We start from the raw sequence: 26053 nt of genomic DNA on the forward strand, positions 1-26053 counted from the left end.
AAGGAACACAACACAGGGTAGGTACGAACTGGGGCTGTACACGATCTACATGTTCTCACTTCGCCTCCCCAACCAAGCCGCCCAACGCCGCCGTACCTGTGACAGCCACACTCCTCCCTCGGGAGCGTGGCACGGCGGTCCGCAGGGTCGTTGGCCTCCTGGCTTCTCTCCGTTCCTTCCGGGTTGGTCGTCTGGGCTGGGCTTCTTCACGCTCTTCTCCTCGCTCTTCTCCTCGCCGCCTCCGTACTCCGTTCCGCTCACTTCCGCCTTTCTCTCCTCCTCCTCCGGGGTGCTTGCACACCCGACATACAGGACTTCCCGGCTTTTCTCCAATCCCGTCGCCCTTACGTCACTCTGGGGCAGGTCCTCCTTACTCTCAGCATACGCCCAGTTAAAGGAGCCGCTGATGTTATCTTCTTCTTCTTCCGGATAGCACCGTCCTTCGTTCCGCTGACCTGGCTGAAAAGAAGGAGTCGGTGGATGGTCAGCATTGCGAGGGTCCCACCAGTCATGTATGGCAGGCGCACCCACCACGTTACACTCCTCCCCCCCTGGATTCTCCCGTTTGGGGGGAATCGGCATCCTGGAAAGGAAGTCTGCGTTCCCATTGTCCCTTCCTTTCCTGTGTATCACTGTGAAAGAGAATGGTTGCAGAAACAGAAACCACCTTAGGATCCTTGCATTCTGTGACCTGTTCTTCTGCATCCATTGCAGTGGGGCATGGTCTGAGAAGAGAACGAAGGCCTTGCCTTCCAAGTAGTAACGCAGTTTGTCGACTGCCCAGCGGATGGCCAGGCACTCCTTTTCCACCGTGGGATATTTACGTTCCCTTGGGTGTAGTTTCCGACTCACAAACAGAATGGGGTGTTCCACACCATCCTCACCTTCCTGGGACAACACTGCACCAATACCGCAATCGGATGCATCAGTAGCAAGGGAAAATGTTTTTTCGAAATTCGGGGGTATGAGGACCGGACTGGTAGTCATAGCAGTCTTTAGCGCCTGAAAGGCGGTTTGGGCTATTTCGGTGGGAGGCATCGGTAGGGAGTTTTTGACGTTTTTCTGGAGTAGGTCAGTCAGGGGACTGGACAGGGCAGCAAAGTCCTTAACGAAGCGTCGATAATACCCAATTAGGCCTAGAAACGCTCGTAGTTCCCTTTTTGTAGATGGAAAGGGGGTCTGGGTGATGGCTTTAATTTTCTCCTCTTGTGGGGCTATCACTCCTTCCCCAAGCATGAATCCAAGGTATTTCACCTTGGGGAAAGCAGCTCTTGATTTTCGTGCGTTCACGTGCAACCCCGCTTCCTGTAGAGCCTTCAAAACATTGGCCAGGTGTCCTAGGTGTTCCTCCCATGTGGTACTAAAAATGACTATATCATCCAGATATACGGAACTATATCGGACATGGGGAGCTAACACCTTGTTCATAAGCCTTTGAAAGGTGGCAGGGGCACCGTGCAGTCCAAAAGGGAGTACATTAAATTCAAAGAGTCCATCCTCTGTTGCGAAGGCGGTTTTATGCCTGTCCTCCTCCCTCAATGGGACCTGCCAATAACCCTTGGTAAGGTCAAGGGTAGTGATGAAACGAGCCTCCCCTATCCGTTCGATCAATTCGTCCACCCGTGGTATGGGGAACGCATCGAAGGACGAGATAGCATTCAAAGCACGGAAGTCCATACAAAAACGGGTGGACCCGTCAGGTTTCGGGACCATGACAATGGGAGAAGCCCAGTTGCTCCTGGAAGGTCGTATTACCCCCAGGCGTAGCATGTCCTGTACCTCCCTCCTCACATCTGCCCTTTTTGCCGCCGGTATGCGGTATGCCCTTTGTTTCACTACCTGTCCTTCCTTGGTTTTGATCCGGTGCTCTGCTAAATGTGTACATCCCGGGGTGTCCGAGAATATAGCAGAAAAAGGGCTCAACGTTTGGAACAGTTCCTTTCTTTCTGCTTCCTTCAGCTCGGTGTTTACCGGGAGATCCCCCAAAGTGGTGGTTGGGACGCTGGAGGGTAACACCAGATGTGCGGTTCTAGGAGGTGGTCCTAGCCACCGTTTGAGATGGTTTATGTGGAAAGTTTGTCTTCGAGAGGGAGACATTTGTAGCTGGTAGGTTGTTTTCCCATAGGTGTCTAGAACTTTGTATGGACCCTTCCATTCACTTTTAAACTTTTGTGTCGAAGAAGGAAGGAGTACAAGGGCCCAGTCCCCTACTACTAGGGTTCTCCACTTCTTGCCCTTGTCATAATATTGCTTCTGGACTCGTTGGGTTTTTTCCAGGTTTGAATACGCTAAGTCTCTGAGCTTTCCCAGTCTGGACCTCAGTTGTTGAGTATACTCCAGAAGACTCCTTTGTTCGGCCGCCTCCTCCCTCTCCCAGGCTTCCCTTGTGATTTCAAGGAGGGATCTTGGTTGCCGTCCATAGAGGAGCTCAAAAGGTGAAAACCCTAGACTGCTCTGTACTTGGGCTCTCACTACGTACAGGGCTAGGGGCAACATCCTATCCCAATCCTTGTTTTCCGCGCTCAACAATTTTTTTAGAGTGGTTTTTAGTGTCCTATTGTACCTCTCCACGAGGCCGTCCGTTTGTGGATGGTAGGCGGACGTTCTGATGTGGTGGAGGTCCAGCAACTTGCACACCTCCCCCATCATCCGAGAAACAAACGGGGTACCTTGATCCGTTAGGATCTCACGTGGAAACCCCACCCTGGAAAACAGCTCTACTAGTTTTTCCGCTACGTTCTTTGTGGTCGGTGCACTGAGAGCAAAGGCCTCAGGGAACCGTGTATTGTAATCCACCACCACTAGAGCGTATGTATGCCCTCTGGTGGTCCGGGGTAAGGGACCAATGAGATCCATCCCTACTCTATCCCATGGGTTGCCGATAATCGGCAGAGGTTGTAGGGGTACCGCTGGGGGTCGTGTCAGGTTCTTTTTCTGACAGACTTCACACTGCTTGCAGTATGTCTCCGCCTCTTTGTATATCCCGGGCCAGAAGAATAAGCGTACTATGTTCTGGGTTGTTTTTTCTGCCCCACTGTGTCCGGCCGTAAGGTGAGTGTGGGCGTAAAACAGGATCTGTTCCCTGAACTCTTTTGGTACGACTAGCTGGGATGGATCGCCCGCTTTCCCTTCTCGGTACAGTAAGTCGTTCACTATCCTGAACCTAGGGAACCCCTGGGTAGGGGTACTTTGCGCGACATGAGCCGCTTCCCACGCATTCAGTAGGGTAGGGTCGTTAGATTGCGCAAACTTAAAACCCCTATCCAAAACCCATGGTTCGACCGACAGGTATGCTTCGGCCGGGTGGTCTTCAAATTCCCGTTTGAAAAGGGACAAAAAATCAGGGTTATCCACTCCCAATATGAGTTCTTCGGGCAAGGACTCCACCACCCCCACCTTCACCAAACAGGGCTCTCTACCTATCGGGTGTATGGTTATGTGGGCTAGAGGATACGACTTTACGTCACCGTGTACGCATCTAATATGCACGGTGTCCTTCCGGCCTATCTGGTCAGGACGTAACAGTTTCCCCTGTATTACCGATTGCCGGCACCCTGAATCTAGGAGGGCCTTTACTTGTTTGTGATTTATCCGTACCTGTATGTAAAATGAAGGACCCATTTCGGCCGAGTACATCACGGCTTTAGGTATGTAGCCGACCTCCATAGGTTCCTCGGTGCTTCTTCGATGGGAGCACATTCGGGCTATGTGTCCCCACTCTCCGCACTCATAGCATTGGGGCCCTCTCATGGGGGAAGGTCCTTCCTGTCGATATTGTCGGGGTTTAGGAGGTTCGGGGACTGGTTTCTTTTTCTCCGGTTTGGCAGTACTCGGGTTCGGCTTGCCGCTCTTGTCCATATCCCATGTAAAAGACCTGGGAGCTGCCCTATTGTAATTGGAGGCCATCTCAATGGCTTGTGCGGCCGTTAATCCCGGATGCTGTCTGAGCCATCTTTGGGTGCCATATGGCAGTACCTCCATGAACTGTTCAAGGATAACACTGGTCATTATGTCTTCCTTGGTATGGATGTCGGGTCTCAGCCATTTCTCTGCCGCCATTTTCACCCTCAGGTACATGGTTTTGGGGTTCTCACCGGTGATTCCTTTCTCTTTTCGGAAACGGAGCCTGTATGCCTCCGCATCCATGCCTAGATGGTCTAAAATCACTGCCTTGATGTCGACATATGAGGTCGTACCGGAATGGTTGGCCACTTGATATGCGGCCTGGGCTTCTCCTGTCAACAAGGGAGCCAGGAAGAACGGCCATTTCTCCTCAGGCCACCCACATGCCCTCGCCGCCCGCTCAAAGTTCAGCAGAAATGCGTCCGGATCTTCCCCAGTCATATATTTCTGCAGGGCCACTCCCGAGGGGTGATGTCCTCCTAGTCGGGGTACCGCTGCGCTTGGGGCCTGTACAACTTTATGGAGATTGTCCATCTGTTGTGTCATGGACGTTCTGAACAACTCTCTGTCGGCATCCGCCGTGTTGATTTGCTGACCTATCGCCCATTCCAGTTTTTGTTGCCCGTCTATGAGGGTCTGGATTACTTGTTCCATTGCCATGGTCGGTTCTGTGGAGGTGGATCCCACTTCTGACACCAGTGTAGGCGTGGGATTAGGGACGACCGTGACACCAAGTTGAGGGGTTAACGATGGCTTTATTTTTATCACCCTGGTAGGTTTAGACATTAAAGTCTTTCTGTTCCTCAGAGTCAGTCTTTCACGGGCAAACGCACTGGGGTCCGTGGCGGAGGTCTGTTTTCTCCTTTCCTTGGTCGTGGAAGGGGTTAAGGTGGTTCTGCCGTGGCTTCGGAAGATGGATGGCTCTCCGTGGCTTCAGGCTCCGGTGCATGTAAGGGAACCAACAGAAAAGGGAGCCGTTAGGGTTCAGTCCTCAATGAGGTCGCACCAGGGGGGTCCGGGGGATGTGAGGGAAACCCAGTGTACAGTGCCGCTTCACTCTACAGTGCTCTCGGTGCTCGTGAAGGGGAGGGGAAAATTAGGTAGAAGTAGGGGTGGGTAGGGATGCGCGGAAGGGGAAGGAACACAACACAGGGTAGGTACGAACTGGGGCTGTACACGATCTACACGTTCTCACTTCGCCTCCCCAACCAAGCCGCCCAACGCCGCCGTACCTGTGACAGCCACACTCCTCCCTCGGGAGCGTGGCACGGCGGTCCGCAGGGTCGTTGGCCTCCTGGCTTCTCTCCGTTCCTTCCGGGTTGGTCGTCTGGGCTGGGCTTCTTCACGCTCTTCTCCTCGCCGCCTCCGTACTCCGTTCCGCTCACTTCCGCCTTTCTCTCCTCCTCCTCCGGGGTGCTTGCACACCCGACATACAGGACTTCCCGGCTTTTCTCCAATCCCGTCGCCCTTACGTCACTCTGGGGCAGGTCCTCCTTACTCTCAGCATACGCCCAGTTAAAGGAGCCGCTGATGTTATCTTCTTCTTCTTCCGGATAGCACCGTCCTTCGTTCCGCTGACCTGGCTGAAAAGAAGGAGTCGGTGGATGGTCAGCATTGCGAGGGTCCCACCAGTCATGTATGGCAGGCGCACCCACCACGTTACAGAAAGATAACAAGCATTGGTAATGCAAACAGTTTCGCCTGTGTAATAAAAAAAGAGTGTTTTTATCAATCATTGTCCAGGAGAAGGAAAGAGCTCCCTGAGAGATAACATTGGAGTGGAGAGGATGTGGCACAGCAGCCAGAGCTGCTGACTCCAACAAGATAGCTGGCGATCCCGGTTCAAGTCTTAGCAGCGCCATGTAACATCCTGCGATTCTATGCAAATGACTTAATCTCTCGGGGTGTTAAATTGTTATAGAAATATGCTGCAAGAGTTAAAGGCAAAGCATTATGAAAATATTGTTCCACCAAGGTGGATGTTAACAGTATTTCGGCAGCGAGAAACTGATAAGAGAAGCAGATGAGGAACACGTATTGGTAAATATAGGAAAATGTGTGTAGTGGTTCCACCCCTTATCATTGTATTTGCATGAAATGCTCAGGTGTCATGGCTGTTCCTGAGGTAAGCATTCCACATTAGAATTTGGAATTCTCATGTTTGAATACCTGTTCAGTTGCTGTTTGATGCCTCTTCTGTGCCGGCTGGTGCGCAGTCCCTGTCGTCAATAAAGTTCCTATGAAACTCCTCCTCGAGTGCAGTCCGTAATCAGTAAATTTTTTATGGCGACGATCATCGACAGGTGACTGCAGAACCCACAAGCAACATCGGGAGCACTGTTCCTGCTGTGCCGAGCTCCCGAAGGCCCTTTGAAACCTCATCAGGTTAAGAAAAACAAGTCTAAATCCAGGCTATAGGAAAAAGACTAAAGGTATTGCAAGCGATATGTGCGTTATTGGCCGCAGCGGCGCAGAAGAAGATTGAAAGGGGTAAGCTACGCAGTGCCACATCATTAGGAAACCATTCCGTGGCCAGGCACATACTCGTAATGTCACGCATGCCCGCAGTGTTACGCTACGTGCGCCATTTTGAGTGAGGTAGCCGTCGTCTTTTAACATAGTGTGTTGTATACTTGACTTCAACAACAAGCGGCCATTTTAGAGCAGTTTTTTTTCATACAGGACCAGGCACATTTGTATAAAATTGCTGGCAATTTGAATGCTGTTTTCAAGGCACGCGTCAACACTCACACGCGTAAGACAAAACGGTGACTCCAGAAGAGATAGCCAAAGAAAGTACATTTACCACCACACTGAAAACACGCACATTTCCCTAATCGTGGCACGCACACAAAGCGTGTCAATGAGTTTGAAAAAGAGTTCTACAACACTGTAAATATACACATTTCCTTAACAGTGGCAAGCACACCAAGTATGTCAATTAATTTGAAAATGAGTTCATTAATCAATGAACAATAAAAACACACGCAAAGTACAACGGTGACACACACCTTGCGTGTCAATGAGCCAAATTTTTTTTCAATCACATCTTCCTTTCAACAGTGTGCTTTGAGGATACGGTGACACACCCACCTGGTGTGTCAATCTTATGCAAAATAACAACAGTGTAACCTTTGTTAAGTTGCAGTATTTAGAACTTCTTTTCCTTTGTGTTGACACATGTATTGGCATTGGGAAATTTGTCGAATCGTATTAAGGGAAGCATATTCTGTTTTTCTTTTTGTTTAGGAACAGACACATTCAATATTGCATCTAAATCTAGTTAAGGACTCAAAAATAATATGCAGTCTGCATCACCACCATCCCTTTCCTAGAACTTCCAGGTAACCCACTCATTTCATGGAAGAATTGGTATAATGCATTTGTCACCTATCTAGGTGCCATTGTTGCGTCTCGTTATAGAGCTGAAAGAAAGAAATGCCTCCTCTTATATTCATTGGGCTTCGAGTGGAGGTCTATTTTCAAACATTTACCACAGTTGGTGCCAAACCAAAATGAAGATGACATTGATGAATTTGTAGAGGTTGTTAAGAAATTGGAGTTACGTTTTGAAGTACAACCTAGCCTCGTAGTTATCAGGCACACATTTTTCAAACGGTAACAGAGACCGGGAGAAGATGTTGATGTGTTCATCACAGCTCTGAGGAAATTGAGTGCAGACTGCCAATTTGAGGCTTTCACTGAGCAGTTAATTAGAGACCAGTATATTTTTAAATGTTCGGACAAGAATATTCCTCAGAATTTACTGTCAATGGGTAATCCACTTGAAGAAACTATTCGCACTGCTAAGAGCATTGAACAGTCAAAAGTATCTGTGAAGGAATTGGAGGACAAATCTAATGATTTAGGGGGAGTTGTTAGATCTAAAGATGTAAAAAACATTGTAAACTTATATACCGATAATAGGTTCTTCAAACAGACCAATATTTTTTTCCGTTGTGGGTAACTCTCTCACAACAAGTCCAGAAGAGGGTGTCCAGCTAAAAATGTTACTTGCAGGGTGTGCGGAAAACTAGACCACTTTGCCAAAGTTTGTCAAAGTGGGAAACGGGTTGGTGCATCCACTCAAGGGCAAACAAGTCTCTTCTTCACCGGTTGCTAATGTGTCTGTGGTGGAGCGTTTTGAGGACAACTTCAACAATATCCAGGATGAGCTGAGAGATATGGTGGTGGTAGTAGGTGGTGAAAATGTCACTGAAGGGGACATTTCAGAATGTGTAGACCCATTTGTTGACATCAGCATCGGATATAAGAGCGTGTGTTTGTTGGTTGACTCAGGTGCAAGAATAACAATGATCATCCAAGAGTTGTCTAATGAGGTTTGGGGGTCATGACCTTTAGAACCTCCAGACAGGTCTCCTGTCTCATATGAAGGGAGGAGGATTGAACTTGCAGGTTTCTTTGAAGACACCCTAGAATTCAGGGGTAGAAAATGTAATGGAAAAAATGTATGTGGCAATCAAATGGTTGTCCATTCTTGGATCGTATCATCAAGGTCTCTTCAAAATGGTGCTTAGACCTGGGACCAGGGCTCAAATCTCTATTGTCTATTTAGATGATTTCAATACAAATCTTTTTTAACATTATCCTTCAGTTTTTCGTTGGTGTTTAGGTCAGATTAAGGGATTTACCCATCGAATTAGGGTGAAGGACGATGCCGTTCCTGTCAAGCACAGGCTCAGGAACGTACCCTTTAGTGTTAGGGATCACTTAGAACAAGAACTCAACGGTTTTTGTCAGGAGGGCATTATCGAGCCAATTGAGTCTTCTCTCTGGTTTTTTCCATTGGTTGTGGCTAAAAAGATGAATGGAGAACTTCACGTTTGCGTTGATTTACACAGTCTCAACAAAAACATCTGGGTGGATTCGCACCCTCTCCCTAAGATTTCTGACATGTTGTCAATGAATAAGGCCTCAAATGGTTCAGTAAGTTAGACTAAGGTTCAGCTTATCACCAAGTGGTCTTGGACCCTTCTTCAAGGCATCTCACAGCCTTTCTGTTGCCCATTGGCTCGTTTCAATACTGCAGAATACCCTTTGGACTTGCCTCTGCGGCGGCAGTATTTCAGAGAATCATGTGTCCTATGCTCAAGGGGATCGAGGACTTTGCCGTGTTCCAGGATAATGTCCTGATTTACGGTGAGCCTTGTGAGTCCCACGTTGATTCTCTGTATCATGTCCTTGACATCATGCAAGAGAAAGGAGTTGTCCTGAAGAAGGAAAAGTGGTTATTTAAGGTACAGAAGTTCGAGTACTTCAGGCACATGTTATCAGAACATGACGTAGAACCCAGACTGGGTCTCGTCTAGGCAGTTGACAGTCCTGCCCCTACCGACAAGGCTGGTCTTAAATCCTTTATTTGACTCTGCGAGTTTTACTCGCGGTTTGGGCCAGATTACGCTTCAAGGGTCCAACCATTAACGAACATGTTAAAGAAGAGTATTACGTTTGTTTGGGATTATTGCTGTCAGAGAGTGTTTGAATGGATCAAGACCCAATTGGTTAGTCCTAGGGTTCTGAAGCCTTTTGATCCAAATTCTACGTGCACCACCACTGTGGACGCAAGTGCTGTTGGTTTAGGTGCTGTCCTCACTCAATGCATGAATGGTACTGAACACACCTTAGGATATGCCTCCAGGGTATTACGTTACCCGGAGTTGAACTTTGCTGTGATTGTGAAAGAGAGCTTTTGGCGTGCTGGTGGACTATGAGAAAATTCCATCCCTACATTTGGGGTAATCATTTCCAACTGCAAACAGATCACAGTCCACTTGTTTCTATCATCTCGTGGGACAAGATCAAAGAACATACACCTATAATCGCCCGTTTGTCTACCAAGTTGCTTCAGTACGATTTTGAAATTACGTACCTTCCTGGTAACAAGAATGCCAGAGCAGACTATTTCTCAAGGTTTCCCATTGCAGAAGTTGGTCCACCCATTTATGATGATGATGACGAAGATGAGGACAACTGTTTCATTGCCTCCTTGGTTTTGAATGACATGTGTGCTGTCAGTGAAAAGGAAAGGAGGAATGAATTGGCAAAGGATGCTTTACTCTACCAAGTTGCTGAGTTTGTCAAGCATGGTTGGCCAAAGGAGAAAAACTCACCATTCACTTTACAAACCTTTTTTAAAGTCTCCATGGAGCTTTCTATGGAAGATGGTTTATTGGCACGTGGGAACATATTGGTTCCTCTGGAAAAGTGTGAGGAAAAGGTGAGGCCAGATTGGTCAGTGAAGCGCATGAAGGGCCTTTGGGTAAAACATTTACCAAACGTAGGTTGCGTGAATGCTTTGGTGGCCCCTGATGGACAAGGATGTAGATGTTTTTGTTGGCGAGTGTGTCGTGTGTTCCAGTTTAGAAAATACTTTTAAGATAAGAACACCTCCTCTTCAACCCATTGATTTTCCAGCTAGACCTTGGGAGAAGGTTGGCATCGACCTTGTTGGTCCGCTCAATCTGCTTCCCACTTCCTCAAGGTTTGCTGTTGTTGCCATTGACTAATATTCCGAATGGCCTGAGGTGCGTTTCATGGCTGAGCTGAACTCCAAGCATGTCATTGATTTCCTAAAGGATATTTTGCTGCGCGGAGGTTTCCCTTCCAATATTGTGTCTGACAATGGTGTACAGTTTGTCAGTCAAGAGTTTAAAAAAATGTTTACAACAAGGGGGAATAACTCATCACAAGAGCTCACTCTATCATCTGCAAACTAATGGACTTCTGGAACGCATGAATAGAGTGTTGAATAATGGTGTGCAATGGGTGTTGGCTGCAAGGTGCAATGTACAGAACGCTGTTCAATCCATGTTGTGGTTTAACCGCACCACTCCTCACTCGTACACTAAAGTGTTCCATTTTGAACTTTTGCGTGGAAGAAAGCTGTGTTCCAAAGTGTGTCCTGGGTGGATGTCGAAGTGGGTAAAAAAGGATTCTGTGGTTGATGTGGATGACCGTTTGAGGAGTAACGTCTCTCAAGCTCAGTCACGACAAAAATCTTACTTTGATGCTAGAAAAAGATCTGTTTCTCATACATTTGTTGTTGGTGACACTGTTTGTGTAAAAATCCCTGTACATAGCAAGAAGGGAGATTTTAAATTCTCTGATCCCATGGTTGTGGATACGATTTGTGGTAATGCTGTCAGGGTGAACAACAAACATTGGTGGAATGTGTCTAGAGTTGTCAAGTTGTCTGGGAATGTTAGCAATGAAGACCTTCTGATGTTGCTGACGGTTCTCTCTCCAAAGCTCCTTCACCAGTATGTTAGCGCAGGAGCGAGACAACGTTTTGTTCCTAGAAGATTTCACTAATTTCCTTCTTCTTTCTTCCCCTTTCTGTTTCTCTCTTTTTCTTTCTCTCCTCTTCTTTCCTGCTCTTGTTTTCTTTTTCATTTGTTTAAGAGCAGAAGGATAATGTAGTGGTTTCACCCTTTGTCATTGTATTTGGATGAAATGCTCATGTCATGGCTGTTCCTGAGGTGAGCATTCAACATTAGAATTCAGAGTTCTCGTGTTTGAATACCTGTTCAGTTGCTGTTTGATGCCTCTTCCGTGCCGGCTGCTGAGCAGTCCTTGTCGTCAAAAAAGTTCCTGTGAAACTCATCCTCGAGTGGCGTCCGTAATCATTACAATATGCTACAGCCAATAGAAATGGAGGAAAGGCAAGTGGCACGCATAGGAACCAATGAGAAGCCAGGAAAGAGAGGAGGCTGGATGGAAGTTCCTTTTAGGTTTACATTAAAAACAATAGATTTCTTAAGCACAGTGCAAGCCCTGTGCAGATGAAACCTAAAAATGACTCAATGTCATTGTAGAAAGTGAACTTGAATAGCGGGTGCTATTGAGCAAAGTCGCATCTGTTAATAAATGGGGCATTTCTGTGAATCCTTGCCTATACACAACTTGTAACACATACTAACAGTGCTAAAAAAGAAACGAACTCAGGGCTCTGTGGGAGGGGAGTTTTTACAACATTCACAGTCAACAATAAAATTGTCACAGAGTGACAAATCGTCTTGATGCTCTTCACAACTTAGAGTGTAGTCTCTACTTATAAAACGTGTAGGTGCTTCTAGTCAGAGCACAATGAATCTATTATTAGCTGCAAAAGTTGACAAGAATCGAAAAGAAAGTAAGAGGTACCCATATGCATATTGCTTCATGCATATTCTTCATGCATATTCTTTTAGAGAACAGAGTCTCTGCTTGTCCCACTGAGGCTTTTCTTTTTTTAACAGCGATTGAATTTAGGCTATTGAATTAATGCATCATGTTGCAGAAAGGATATATGTGATGCATGTTGCATTGTGCACAGTAACCGTTCAGGACTCAGAACTACTACCAGCGAAGGTAATGAACCGGATATTGCATTAATTCTCAACTGGCACCATCACTGGAAGTAAAAATCTCAGAACGTGCTGATGAGTAAAATTGCACAGCTCATGTCTGGGTTTACCTTGATCCAGTCCGGGACTACCCAGATTATGTCTTCAGAGCCTTTAAATAAACTCCAACACTTGTAAATTATGGAATTAGTACTCTTAGGGCTTTGCCAATCCCACTCTTCAGCAACAACCATGTGAGTATTTGCACCACTACAGAAACCTCCCCCACCCACACAAATATGGTGGCAACCTAGAAGTCAACTGCAAACAAAGCACCACCACATGGACACTTAATATATTGAAAAAGCCTCAAATTGTGTTGTTATACATGTTCATATTGTTTCCTAAGTGACTGTTCCACCCAGTACCACTCTAAAAAACAGTTACTGAATGTTCAATATGCACGCACAACTCTATTTCCTCCACATGTAACTACGTCACCTCATGCGTACAAGACCACCACAAGAAGCACAGATGAAAACTTCACGTAAGACACCAAGCATACTACTCATCTGCTTCACCATAAGCTAAAACTCTATCAACCACGCACTACACTCATCCTCCGAAAAGTGTTCTGGAACTTGTGAGGCACATGTCAACGCTACACAAATTGCTGCAATGCATTGCAATACATTACAATTTTATTTTTGATATGTATCTCCACTCATGAATAAAAAAATGGCTATATTTCTGGTGAAATGTGATTGAAAAGATGAATGCTAATGTACTGAGAATTAGGAGGAACATGTACCTATATTGTACAACAGTGAAGCTAGTCAACTAAGAGATTCTGCAGAGATGTCCCTGGGTAGTCATTACCTATTGGCACCTGAGGCTTAAATAGAATGTGCCCTTCATATCTTCGGCAAAAATCGGACATGCAGCACTAGCTACTTGCCCTCAAAAGCACCTGGCGGGTTTGGTTTCCTCTGTAGAGTTTTCGTTAGGAGCAAAATTGGGGAGATAGTGTCCCCTCCCGAGGTGTGTGCATTTCTCTGGAGTTTAAAAGACCATTGCTCTGATCTAAAGAGCTCTCACATGGGATGTTGCCATTGCATTAGAGGCAGAGTTTATCAAGTAAGGGACTTTAACATCATGGCACCAGGGTGTACTGGGCAGAGATGGAGTAGACGTTACTGAACGTGTTCTGAACTAGACTCCTACTTACATGTAATGGGACAGAAGCTGCGAATCGGGCCAAGTATTGGAGATCATTGATCTTGCCATTTAGTGTCCAATTTTAATACGCACTGAGATATCTTGAGTTACACAGGGGGGAAAGGTGTGATACCCCTAATTGCCCTGCGAAGGGAATGGCCCATTTAAGATGGATCTATATCCAGGAAATGCATCATCTCACCTTCCATGCAAGGGACCTGCCTTCTCAAATGTGTATATCTAGGATTGGCAGCTATGAAGGAGCCAGGGATTTTCTGTGAATATGTACTATTTTTGCTGCAGGTTTAGTCCATTTTAGAAGGTGGTTGTATAAAGAAATATGTGTGCCTGCACATAAAACAAACTTGCTCAACCAATGTTGCTGACAGCCATTCTGAGTGAGGTTTCCTTTATTCCTTGAGCAAGGGCTAAACATCAAGGGTGAGGAACAAGCACTATGCAGGGTGTCAGTGCCTCTCTATTAACATATACGGAACAGGGCACAACGTTACACCTGCACTACAGATGGCGACGGGATAGGGTATTTTACCTCTGCCATTCAAGGAAGACTAAAAACGATTGTGGCTCCCTTAAAATTCTTTAGAGAAAAACAGGACTACTGCTGGCATCCTATAGCAGGTGGAGAACCATTATGTTGGTATTGGATTAAGGCACTCAGACCAACACACATTGGCAGGCATAGTGTGTTCCACTGCAGGTTGAAGACATAGCACCTAGTGTGTTCCATATAGCGCTGTAAAAGAAACGCTAAAATGTAATTGAGCTTTACTGTTTAACGAAGATTCAGCATCTACATTTTCATTCAATGCTTTTTAAGCACAGAGCCGCTGATGCCTGGTACACACCATACCTGATTTCGAATTTCTCTTGGTAAGCCCATCCTCGCTCGCTTCGATGTCAGGGTCAACATTTCCTAGTAAAAAGGAAATTTAGATTAGTGTCTCCGGGAGGTAGACATACTTTTGACCCAAGTCCCTGTGCTGTGGAATTACCGGCCATTGCATGAGAACCATTCGAGTAATCAGTATTTGTTTTGAGTCAATGTAAAATATGCCTTTTAAATGCAACCCTGTGGACCACTGAGAAGGATGCTACAACCTACAGGCTTCCCACATAACTAGTGGTTAATGTTAAAGCTTTGGATAGGGTGGGCCTGGGTTAATGCATTCTGGTGTTTGACTTAAAACACGGTGGGATCATTGAACACATATGTTATCAGCCAAGCCTTAGTTTCTCAATGGAACTCTAGAAGCAACTTGGAAAGCTAGTGTCCTTGCTGTCTTCTCTTTAGTCCTTCTCCTCCCCACCTACAAGCTTGTTCTCCCAAGTATATTCTAAGTCTTTTTCACTAATGCTAGTTCCTTAATGCCTTCTCCCTCAGTGCATTTTGTAAATGGCCCACCCTCGCCCCATGTCGAATTTCCAAATGCCTCTCTTATTCCAATTCCAACATTTGTTTACACCCAAGTCCTATTCTAGCAGAAATAGTCTCCCAAGTTTCATTTATTAATGACACTCCAACCCACAAAAGTCCAGTTCCTAACTTCCTACATGACTTTTAATGTTAGAATTGCGACAAACATAAAAACAAATATAAAACATAAAAACAAACATAACATTATTTTAAAGTAATAAATCATAAACCGTGAATTGATGCTATTTACTCTACAATACTTTATATAACTCCATATGCAATACAAGGCATTTCACGATAGGGTTTTATACCTGCTCATCAGTTGGAAATGAAAAAATGCAGTTCTGAAAGTAAAAGGGAATGTTGGGGCGTTTCATGAGTTTAAAAGTATAACACACACTGTGGATGGTTTCAGTCGTTGAATTTCCATAAGCCACAAAATATTTTACACCTGCTCTTCAGGGTTATTGCAAGTTGTACTTAACAATGATAATGGAGATGCACTATACTGATTATACAGAAGAAAAAGCAATAACGTAAGTCACTGACACAGTTTCACCTAAGGAGATTGTCACCTTAGTTTACTGCCTGAAATGTAACTTTTTTATATACCGTGTGTGCAGCAAATATAATGCAAGAGTACTACTACACACACACACACAAACTTTCTCAAATGCACATATGTAAACTTTCTTGTTTTCGTTTTATACCTTCAAACACCCATAAAGCGTCTCCAAAAATAAAACTTTCATTACCAGTGTAAACAGGTAAACACTGCAAAACACAGATCTCACTCACACTAAAATACAATTCAAAGAAAACAACATTTTCAATTCATAGCGAAGGAGCCACCACAATGTTGCTTTATTATAGAAGGCAGCAATTTGTAATGAAAATGGTCTAAGATGGGTCTGCTTGAAGTTAAGATATGTCACTGAACATGATTATTTTTCCTTTCGTTTCCTCTTTCTACTTTTTTCGTCTTGCACATGTACTGTAGTAAAAAAATATATGTTTTGTAGACAGGAAAAAAATAGTTTTGTGTTATGTTGTGGAAGTGGGTGCAAAGGTGGGAAACTGAATAAAACAAGAGGGCTCAAATGGTGCTTACAAAAACTGTATCTGGGTAGCATTGGATAGAATACATGTCTGAAATGTACACAAAAAGGATTGTAATGTATCATTAAAGGCCTTTAGAACAAGCATTTGAAATGCAACAGGTCTCGTATTTGCGAGAGTTTACGCTATTGGCATTGTACATAACAAAGCCTTTTATTTATCTGTTTTGATAATTAACACATAAATAAAAGGCATTGTCTTTTACGATGCCAACAGCTGAAACGCGTGTAAATGCGATACCTATTTCGCTTCAAAGAAGCAGCGGCCATTGTCACGGGCTGCTCAGAAAGTGAAAGCGAGCATGGCGCACCGAATGTTTCAGGAAAGCATGTAGTGCCTGCAGAAGAAGAAAATTATTAAAGAAAATGGTGCTTACATACTAAATAAGACATACCGTGTAACAACAGAAGTAAAAGGGCCAGGCCTCATGAGACGTTACAAATGAAGACAAGACGGTACTAAGGAGTTACTAACAAGCCTATTAATGAATCAAAAGCCAGCATTTACAAAGGACAATGACACAAGTAAATGGCAAATATGGGCGGAGAATGGGCAGAGCTTCAAGTCCATATTTGAATACAGCATGCCTCGCAGATCAGCGCATGTGCTGTCCAGGCTCGACCTAAAAGTTAGTTAAATTGCAGGTCACAAGGTGCATCATTTCCAGTCCTACTCACCCTATCCACCTCAGTGCACTCTGGGACTTGTAACCTGGGATTAGCTCAATTTTACTTCTTAGTCTGTCACAATGATATGTAAAACAATGAAATGTAAAAGGAAGCCAAGGACTGGGAATGAGTTGTCCCTAGGATATGGAGCCAAATGGTGACTAATCTAATGTGAGAGCACTGCTATAAAACAAAGCAGTTCAACTAAATACACCAACAGATATGATGCACAGGGCTTTATGTGTTGACACTCAGGTCTACATATTTCGACTAACAGCACAAGATCATTTTGCTTGCCTATCATGCTTGACTGCCCATGAATCAATAGTTGCACTCTACATGAATATATAATAAATCAGCAAACATTTAATTCTAAAACCAAATCAGGAAGAAAAAATACAATCTTTGTGGACTACAAATTCAGTTTTGGACTGTGACACAGGGCAACAATAGCAACCTCTCATCTAATCAAGAAATCCATGTTGATCACTGACAAGAAAGTATCCTCTCCTGGGTCTTTGGCACAGCCAATCACCATGCACTGTTCTGTAAACTGGTAAAACACATTGGTGTTTTCTGTCACTTTCCTTCAGTGGTTCACTACCTACTTTGCCATAGACCACCGATTCGCCCAGATAGGAACCTCAAAATTCTAACAATTCACCATCTCCTGCAGAGTACACACCACAGGGCTTTAATTGTCCTCTATCATCTTCAACCTCTACAAAGAACTCCCAGGAACTATCCTTACCATACAGGGAACAAGTCATAAAAAAGAAGTGGGGTGACTAACCTAGATAGGCAGTATGCAAGTGACATCATGGCACGCAACATCACGGAGCACGACATCACAGCGCAAGACATCACACATGGCATCACAGGAATTGAAATCATAGAAAGTGGCATCACAAGCCACGACTTTACAGGAAGTGGCATCACAAGAAGTGACATCAGATCTAAAGCCCTCACATATATGTTTAGCAGGTTTATCATGTTTACGTTTAATAATAGCACAGTGAGCTATGGAAGATGATATGTGACTTCTACACCTTGCAATCTTATGTAACACATCCTGTGCATTAATTTACAAACATATCATTTATTGTACATGTAATGTGCACATGTTGATGTAAAGCGCTCTGAAACCCTGCACTGGAATATAGTAGGGCTATACAAAAAGAAATAGTGTCACTTAAATTATTTCAACACCCCCTCAAGGGAAGTAATCTCTATATAAATGGAATTTGCTTTGTGTAAATACTGGGAACGAAAAACACATTTGTTATTCTTACAGTACATGCATATCTCCTAAACAGGGAATAAACAAAGTGAAAAGCTGCCTCTCTTAAGTATGTGTGAAGTGCTAACGAGGTATGAGCCTTTGTTTCCTCTCCGCTTCATTTGCATTAGGTGTAAGGCTCCTGACTGCTCCCAGCCACGAGACTCGAACAAAAAGGAGGCCTGATGACCCCTCACATTCGGTCTTTGTTATGGGCCCAGCAGGAGTCTTAAATAAGAAAGCCTCGTCCGCGCCTGCACATTGTTCCTTGTTGCAGATGGAAAGCAGACAACGTTCAGGCACTGCTGAAAGTGTCCCGGTGTTTGGAAATTACACCGGGACAAGTTCAGCACATTATTCAGTAGGGCCCAAATTATCGGCAGGGTGGGCGGCATTCACCCTGTGAAAGAAGTGGGTGGACGCCGTCCACCTGCGTGTATCTCCGACTCATGCCCTGTTACCAAGGCAATGTCAAGATCTGTTAATACAAAGATGATATGCAATTCCACCTGAATAAATCTTCTGTTCATGACATTAGCAGACTCAAAACCTGCCTCGATCTTGCTCAAAGACCACTGTAAATCCAGAGACTGCCTAAAACTCTACCTGATAATGGCTTAATTCATTCAGTTCGCCAACAACAAAAACTCACAAATGATATGAGGACTAAATCAGCCAAGATGCTTCAACCCCATTCCCTGCAGACCGCAAGCCAAAAACAACTAGGATTCAGCTTTGACGTTGACTTCTTTTCAAAACAGCAAATTGACATAAAATCCAAGACGGAATGGTATGAGCTCTTCCTACTGAAGACACTGAAATGCTTCCTCCCTGAAACCAGCTTCGGGAAACAAATCCAAGCCTTCAAGGTCTTAGTCCTGCTCGTCTCCATTCCACAGTGATCTCTCACTAAGGTTTTCTACATATGGGGGTGTTGATATTAGTAGTGCAGCTGGTGCGGTGTCACCAGGGCCCGAAGACGAGAGAAGCTCCGTGTTCTCTGCACCAGTGGCAGCTTCATTTGGCAGCTCGCCATTCAGAATCTCTTTTTGCGAGTGACTCTCTGGAGCAGGGCTCTGTGCTAACTCTTCCCCAGGGAGTTTGGGGAATTGTTACTGTTATGGAGACACAGGCCCCAGGTAGGCACAGGCAAAACACTGTATTAAGAAGCTGTATACTCAGGGCTCCTAATAAGCAAGACAACATAGGAAGGAAAATGAGGAGAAAGTAAAGAGGAGAAATGGATAGGGAGGACATTGACCAAGTGGAAAAGGGAGGAATGAGATGCGAGAGAAGTGAGGGCGAGATGTAGCTGTGAAGAAATACAAAAGGAAGATGATAAGAAGAACAAAGAGGAAAAGAAAAAGAAAAAAGAGGTTAAATGAGAAAAGAAATGTAATAAAAGGAGGCTAAAGCTAACATCTTTCGTTCTGTTAGTTTTTTCATCCATCCATCCTTACATGTCTTATCCTTTTTTTGCTTCCTTTCACTCTCTGCATCCATTCTTTTCTTCATCTAGCTTCCCTAATTGTTTTCTGTCCATTCATCTATTTATCTTCCCCTCCATCCATTCCTCCAAGCTTCTATCCATCAGTCCTCTCTCAATTCTTCACTAAACCCATCCGTTCATCTCTGCAACCATATATCCATCTCCCCATGCGTCCTTTATCCATCCATCCACCCTTACACCCCACCTCACCTTTCATTTTATTTACTTTTGTCCCATTTAATTCCCCACCACACAGCTGCATTGACAATTCTCTTGTAGAAGTATTTATGAGCTTCTGCTTGGAGACCAGTGCCTCTGATTAAAGTAAAATGAGCTGTAAATATTTTGTAATGCTTCTTGATACACAGCCCTACCTAGTGGCACTCACATCTGTTCCTAAATTGGGGAGTTTATGACACCCGAAAATAACAGGTGCAGAGTGCCACACCAAAGGTGAGGATGGAAATAAAAAACGTATTTAGCCACTCAGGATTAGAAAACATCCCATCAATATCCGAATTCCTCAACCCGACTGAAATTCAGAAAATGTCGGAACACCCACGACTTCATGGACCTTATGTCTTTAAACAGAAATCACCACCCACAAATATTCTGCTTCCTGTCCACAATTCAGAGCCGGATCCCTGGGCCCACAGCCATGTTCAGCTCTCCATTGCTCACTACTATCACAAATACACATACATTTATTCTTCTTGGGGGAAAGATTCATTAAATTGGATCTCAGTTTGGAAAATCCCATGAGAGAGATGTACCACGCTTATGGAAAATTATATGACATTTTTTGATTTAAATGGGGTTATTGGCAAACGCTGCTCTACAGGAACCTCTAACTTCCAGGGCACCTCAGAAATAAAATTGTCTTGGCTAATATCTAGATGATCCCTCACTGTTGCTTCACCCTCTGCTCCTTACAAGAATATCAGGCGATACCAATCGAAACATACAGATGATTTTCTCGCCGCAACTGCAAAGATTATATTAGTTGCTAAGCAACACATATTTCTAGGTCTAGCTGTAACTAAAAAAGCAGCTAACATAAAGGCAGATGTATTGACTGATTTTGCAAGAGCTCTGGAAAAAAGCATCTTTGAGGGTCTCAAAGTGGCAAGCTCAGGTGAAAGGGTGCAATGCTTTGCAGAGAAACTGAGATATATAAAAAGAAGGATATTTTGGTTGAGGTAAGAGCATACAAAGAACAGCAATGGCAGGTGTAGAAAATGCTTACAATAAAAATTGCTGAAAAAAGCAAAAGCTCGGAAATAAAAATGGACCCCAAGGCGGCGCGGTAAGGAACTCTTACAAACCAGACAATTCAGGTTCAGAATTCACCGGTGTAAGTATGCTTCCAATTCCCCTTACGGAGTAAGGGTATTGCATGTTGATTTTCAGATCTGGACTTCAGAGAAGAAGGGTGTGGCATTCAAGTGGTTGTAACTGAAAGCCACTGAGGAGTTACACAGTACCAAATGTGAACTGAATCTTAAGTTTTGGTGGTGGCAGGCACGAGACAGAATGAGGGATTCAATTTAATATGGAGTATGAATCCTTATTTTCTTTTTTTCTAGACTTATCTCAGCTTAAAGGTCGCCAACACTTCCTATGTCACAAAAGATTGTAGAGCATATGGAGCCAACTGAAGTTCTTTAACCGCATCAATGCGGCGGCTTTTCCCGCTGTACGCGGCAATTTTGAAATTACCGCGTTACATGACGAGCTCAGCTCGTCATGAGCGCACGGCAGGTTACGCTCATGACGAGCTCAGCTCGTCATGAGCATTGAAGGGGTTAAAAACTACAATCAATTTTCAATGTACACACATAGGATAGCATATTAGTAGATCAGAGTAGTATCCTGCAGGAGGGTGAATAAGCATGGGGGAAACAATGGTCCCATGAGCTTTCAAAGATGGCTCAGTAGTTTATCTGCCACCTGTGGGTTCCCAAGAGCTTTAGCTTTCAGACTACCCGCATCCTGGTTCTCCAGCCCTCTCGAAACCAGTCAGTTACACTGGGACTTCTGGGCATCAATCATGCACACTGGAACCAGAAAGAAATTATACCGTGGCATTGTGTGGCATAGTAACTAATGGCATCAGCATAATAGGAGGGTCACAGAGAGTGTAAACCAGGGTTCTCCAAACCAGTCCTGGAGGGCCGGATCCATGCCAGATTTTTCAAATAACTACATGTATCCTAAAGGGGGATATGCAAAACATCTGGCATGGATCCGGCCCTCCAGGACCGGTTTGGAGAACCCTGGTGTAAACTGAGTGACGTCACTTCCTGTGCCATCATCAGACGCGGTTAAAAGGATGTGAAGTCAAGTCCACTACCCCCATACTTGAAATACCAAAGGAGACCAAAAAGTGAGCTACATTGTCCAGTCTCACTACATTATGGGGTAAGACTGTCTCTGGCGATACCTACAAGTATGTGAACACTTACATTATTAGCTGTAACTTATTTATATCACTTACCTGTAACATACCGTCCCGTAATGTAGTGGTTGAGAATGGTCTTAATGTAGTGAGGAAATACTGGTATGGTTTTTAGAAGCAGAATTTATTTATCTGTCCTTTGGAATTCTTCAATGAGCCTGTATCCCAATCAAACCAGATGATGCATTGTACGTTGTCTTTACCTCAACCACAGAATAAAACACAGTGTGTCAGCTGTCTGTACTCTACAATGAAGTGCCGAACGAAGCAGGGGACAGAGAGGGAGGCAGCGCTGTCCTTCAGTGACAAACTTTGCCTGTTTCTCACCAACCATGTGCATCACAGGCGTTAATGCCTGCTCTTTTGGTCTCCAATAGTGACTGTTCCTAGAAGGTTTAGTCCCTAATATCCTACCGTGCTGCTACACACTCATGACAGATCCCAACATGAAGGTCTCCAGCCAATAAATTAAAAAACCCTTTTTACACATTATGTGCACAAGAGTGCTCGCGTGACATTGTTTTCACACCAAACTAAAAGCCCTGAGCAAGGAAGGAAGTGGCTGTCCTATCTCTGATCCTCATCTTCCTCACAATCTTCAAATACTGAACACTAGACAGAAATTATGTATATGCACGAGCACTCGTGTTTATTGTCCATCCTGCAAAACTTAAATGGTTCTTGATGCTGGCGCAGGGAGACATCCTGCCAACCTCTGCCATGCTATAGACAGAGCCGCTGAAAGTCCCCCAAATGGCACTGCAGCCTTCTAGTCTTTCAGTGGCTTTTTGTGTTTTGGAGAATTTTCGTCCAGTTGTTTCTGAGACATATGTAACATATGGGTGTCTAATAATGCACATAAGCAAAGATGAAATATTTCATCAGTTATGCTCATGATCTCAGGATAGAAAATGGAAAAGCAATCCCAAAGTCTAAAAATACAAAAGCCTAGGTGGCTGTGCAGGGAATCATCATTCACCTGCCCAAGGTGCGGGAACCCTGCAGGCACTGGGGTAGCTGATACCTATTCTTAATGATGCTTCTCCTCCACTAGACCACATGGCATTGGGCAGCTTGTGAGATTCGCCTATTGCTGTCCATGGGGAAACATCCTTTACAACGCACTACATTTACAACGCAACTTTTATAGCGCAAGTACTTTTACAACGCATGTTTTACAACGCATGCATTTACAACGCAAGTGCCTTTACAACGCAAGTGCCTTTACAACGCAATGCCTTTAGAAAGTAAATATTAAGTGATATTGTTTTATTTTTTTGTTATTAGTAAAATAAATAGATTGATTTTGAAGTTAATTATTACAAAATTAAAATAGAATTATTACATTATTACATTATTTTATAAAAGGATTAAAATGAATGTAAATGGAGTATGTTTTTTAAAAATTAATACTCAGGTGTAAATAAAAATAATCACATTTAGGGATTAGATCCAAAATTAATACTCAGGTATTAATGTATATATTAATTGGGAATATATTGGGAATATATTGTAATTAAATTAATACTCAGGTTGGGTATTAATTTTTAAAAAACATACTCCATTTACATTCATTTTAATCCTTTTATAAAATAATGTAAAAATGTAATAATTCTATTTTAATTTTTTAATAATTAACTTCAAAATTATGCGTTGCGTTGTAAAAGTACTTGCGTTATAAAAGTTGCGTTGTAAATGTAGTGTGTTGTAAAGGATGTTTCCCCATGGACAGCAATAGGCGAATCTCACAAGCTGCCCAATGCCATGTGGTCTAGTGGATGAGAAGCATCATTAAGAATAGGTACGTTGTAAAAGTTGCGTTGTAAAGGATGTTTCCCGTTAAGGATGTATGACGTTACAACGCATACTATTACAATGTGTTGCAACAGTATTTGTGTTGTAAAAAATGTGTTGTAAAACCATGCGTTGTAATAGTATGGGTTGTAACGTCATACACCCCTGTCCATGCATTATCATGGTTTGCAGCTCTTAGGCCTCTTTGCCAAGGTCCAGACTACAGAAAATATACAAATGCATGAAGATTGGCCTCATTTTACCTCGCTGACCACTGCACTCAGTTTAATTCTCCTGATGCTTGCACTTTCTTCTTTACACCTCCTCTGTTGCCCCTTGACTAACCTGAAAGTACTCTTGGACTGAGCTAGCACATACAAAAACTATAAACAAAATGAATAAAACATCTGCTCTGTTTACCACTGCGTAGGTCCTGCACTTATTTGTAAACACCAAGACTTATTTATGGCTGTCTAGCAAATGTTGGGCACGGTTTATATATTTCTGGGATGAGATCATGAATAATGGATTAAATGTACCTAAAAAAGAAAACGTAACGTGTTCAAGCCGTATTTACAGCGTTAGGTGACCTTAAATACTCAAAATGTCACTTGTTTTGTGTTATGGTTAGTATTTGGCAGTGCTGGCAGGGACCGTGAGTAGTGCCAACTATGGTGCCCCCCTGAGAAATACTTTAGCCCTGGCAAGTACATTTTTACAAAATAAGCACTGCTCCCTGGGTCAAACTACCTTTGCTGGAAGGACTGTCTCTCCAGAGGAAGCCAGGCAGGCAAGCAAACTAGAGCTATGTCGCAAATACATTTCCCCAGCGGTTCCCAACCTGTGATCCAGTGACCCCTGGGGGTCCACGAAGCATCCTTAGAGGGTCCAAGAATACTTAGAAAATTCTATAGTATTAACCGATTAATAAAGTGTATATAAATAAAGAAGCTAAATGTACAATTGAAAATTTTAAAATGCATTGTAAATGCAAAGAAATTTGAAATTAGAAACTAAATTAGTATCCTCAGATTGATTTGTGGGAGCAGTGCAAGTGCATCAAACAGAACATAGTACGGATTAGGAGTGCCTTCAATTGAATTTAGAAAAGCTTCAACCTTCATATAATTTGGTTTTAATTTTATTTATGTGCTTAAGAATTAAATAAAGTGTGCCATCATTTGTGTATCTGTTTGAATGTTTTTTTCTGTATTTTTTGTGTATTGTTTTGCGGTTCAAATCATCAACAATGCTTAGGCTGGGGACCTCGACTAGCAGTCATGACTCAGTGGGGAGCCCCCGGATTCCAATAATGATTCAGGGCAAATCGATCCCCTGGGTTCCAGTAATGATTAATTAGAGGGCCCCAGATGTCAAAAGGTTGTGACCCAATGCATTTCCCTATAACATTTTGGCACAGGACACATTATTTTAATTTTAGCCCTTGAACACTGGGTAAAATATTTTTCAGGGTTCATTTACATGTGGTGAGCATGCAATGTATGTGCTCATAGATGCACTGCGATGGATGGCACATTAGCACTAGGGGTGGGTGGAATTTGCATAGTCGCGCTACGCAAAGCTTCGCAAAATGGTAAAAATTCTCTGCGAGCTTGCAGAGTTCCGCGAACACGCGGAATTGCTTGTTAGGCCTGTTCGCAATGCTTTTTTCTTGTTCGCGAACACTGTTTGCGTGCTCGGGGGGAAATATTTCGTGAACACGCATTTTGAAAGCACGAAATTCCACAAATTCCGCGAGCGTAACCGAATTTACTGCCCAGGCCTAATAAGCACCTGTATAGGATCGATCAGCATGCATGCAAAGGAAACCTGCAAAAGACCATATTGTAAGTCACCATTTGCAGAATGTTTTTAGTTGATGCCCTAAAACATCTTCATCACAATAAAACCCAGTCGCGGCCCATGCAGGTAAGAGCAGTGGAGTCGGGGTGAGGGGATTGGATAGATGACCACGAGGGCAAATGTAATAAATTATTAATTGTCCCTTGTCGTCGTCTGTCAAAATTCCCCCTTGCACTCGGCCCCACCGCTCTTACCTGCACGGACCGCGGCTGATAAAATCACAACTTGAATTTGTTTAGAAAGCACAAACGCACCTACGTTCGCATGTTTGGCTCAAACTGTGAAGCTTTCACTGCTAAATCAAGCACAGCACGCCTGAAATTAGGGCTGAATAAAACGCCTTCTGTCTTGTGTTTTATGAGCTGCAAAATGCATGTGGTGTCGACATCGGTGAGCGCATAGCGAAGGAAATAATGCCATTATTGTCTTCAACAAAAACATTTGATTTCCGTGCTGGTGGTATTTGTATTGAGATGCTATTT

The 26053-nt window shown here is 43.8% G+C and overlaps 1 protein-coding gene across 1 annotated transcript in view; it reads right to left on the reverse strand.

Annotated features, from left to right (window-relative positions):
* Nucleotides 1–26053, reverse strand: part of PRKCE (protein kinase C epsilon) — a 1245727-nt gene that overhangs the window by 632083 nt on the left and 587591 nt on the right. Inside the window, exon 3 of the mRNA XM_078649672.1 lies at nucleotides 14338–14400. Within this exon, the coding sequence (XP_078505798.1) occupies nucleotides 14338–14400 (63 nt within the window). The remainder of the gene's footprint in view (nucleotides 1–14337; nucleotides 14401–26053) is intronic.

This window comes from Lissotriton helveticus, chromosome 6 (assembly GCF_964261635.1).
Source record: "Lissotriton helveticus chromosome 6, aLisHel1.1, whole genome shotgun sequence".
Taxonomy (NCBI): domain Eukaryota; kingdom Metazoa; phylum Chordata; class Amphibia; order Caudata; family Salamandridae; genus Lissotriton; species Lissotriton helveticus.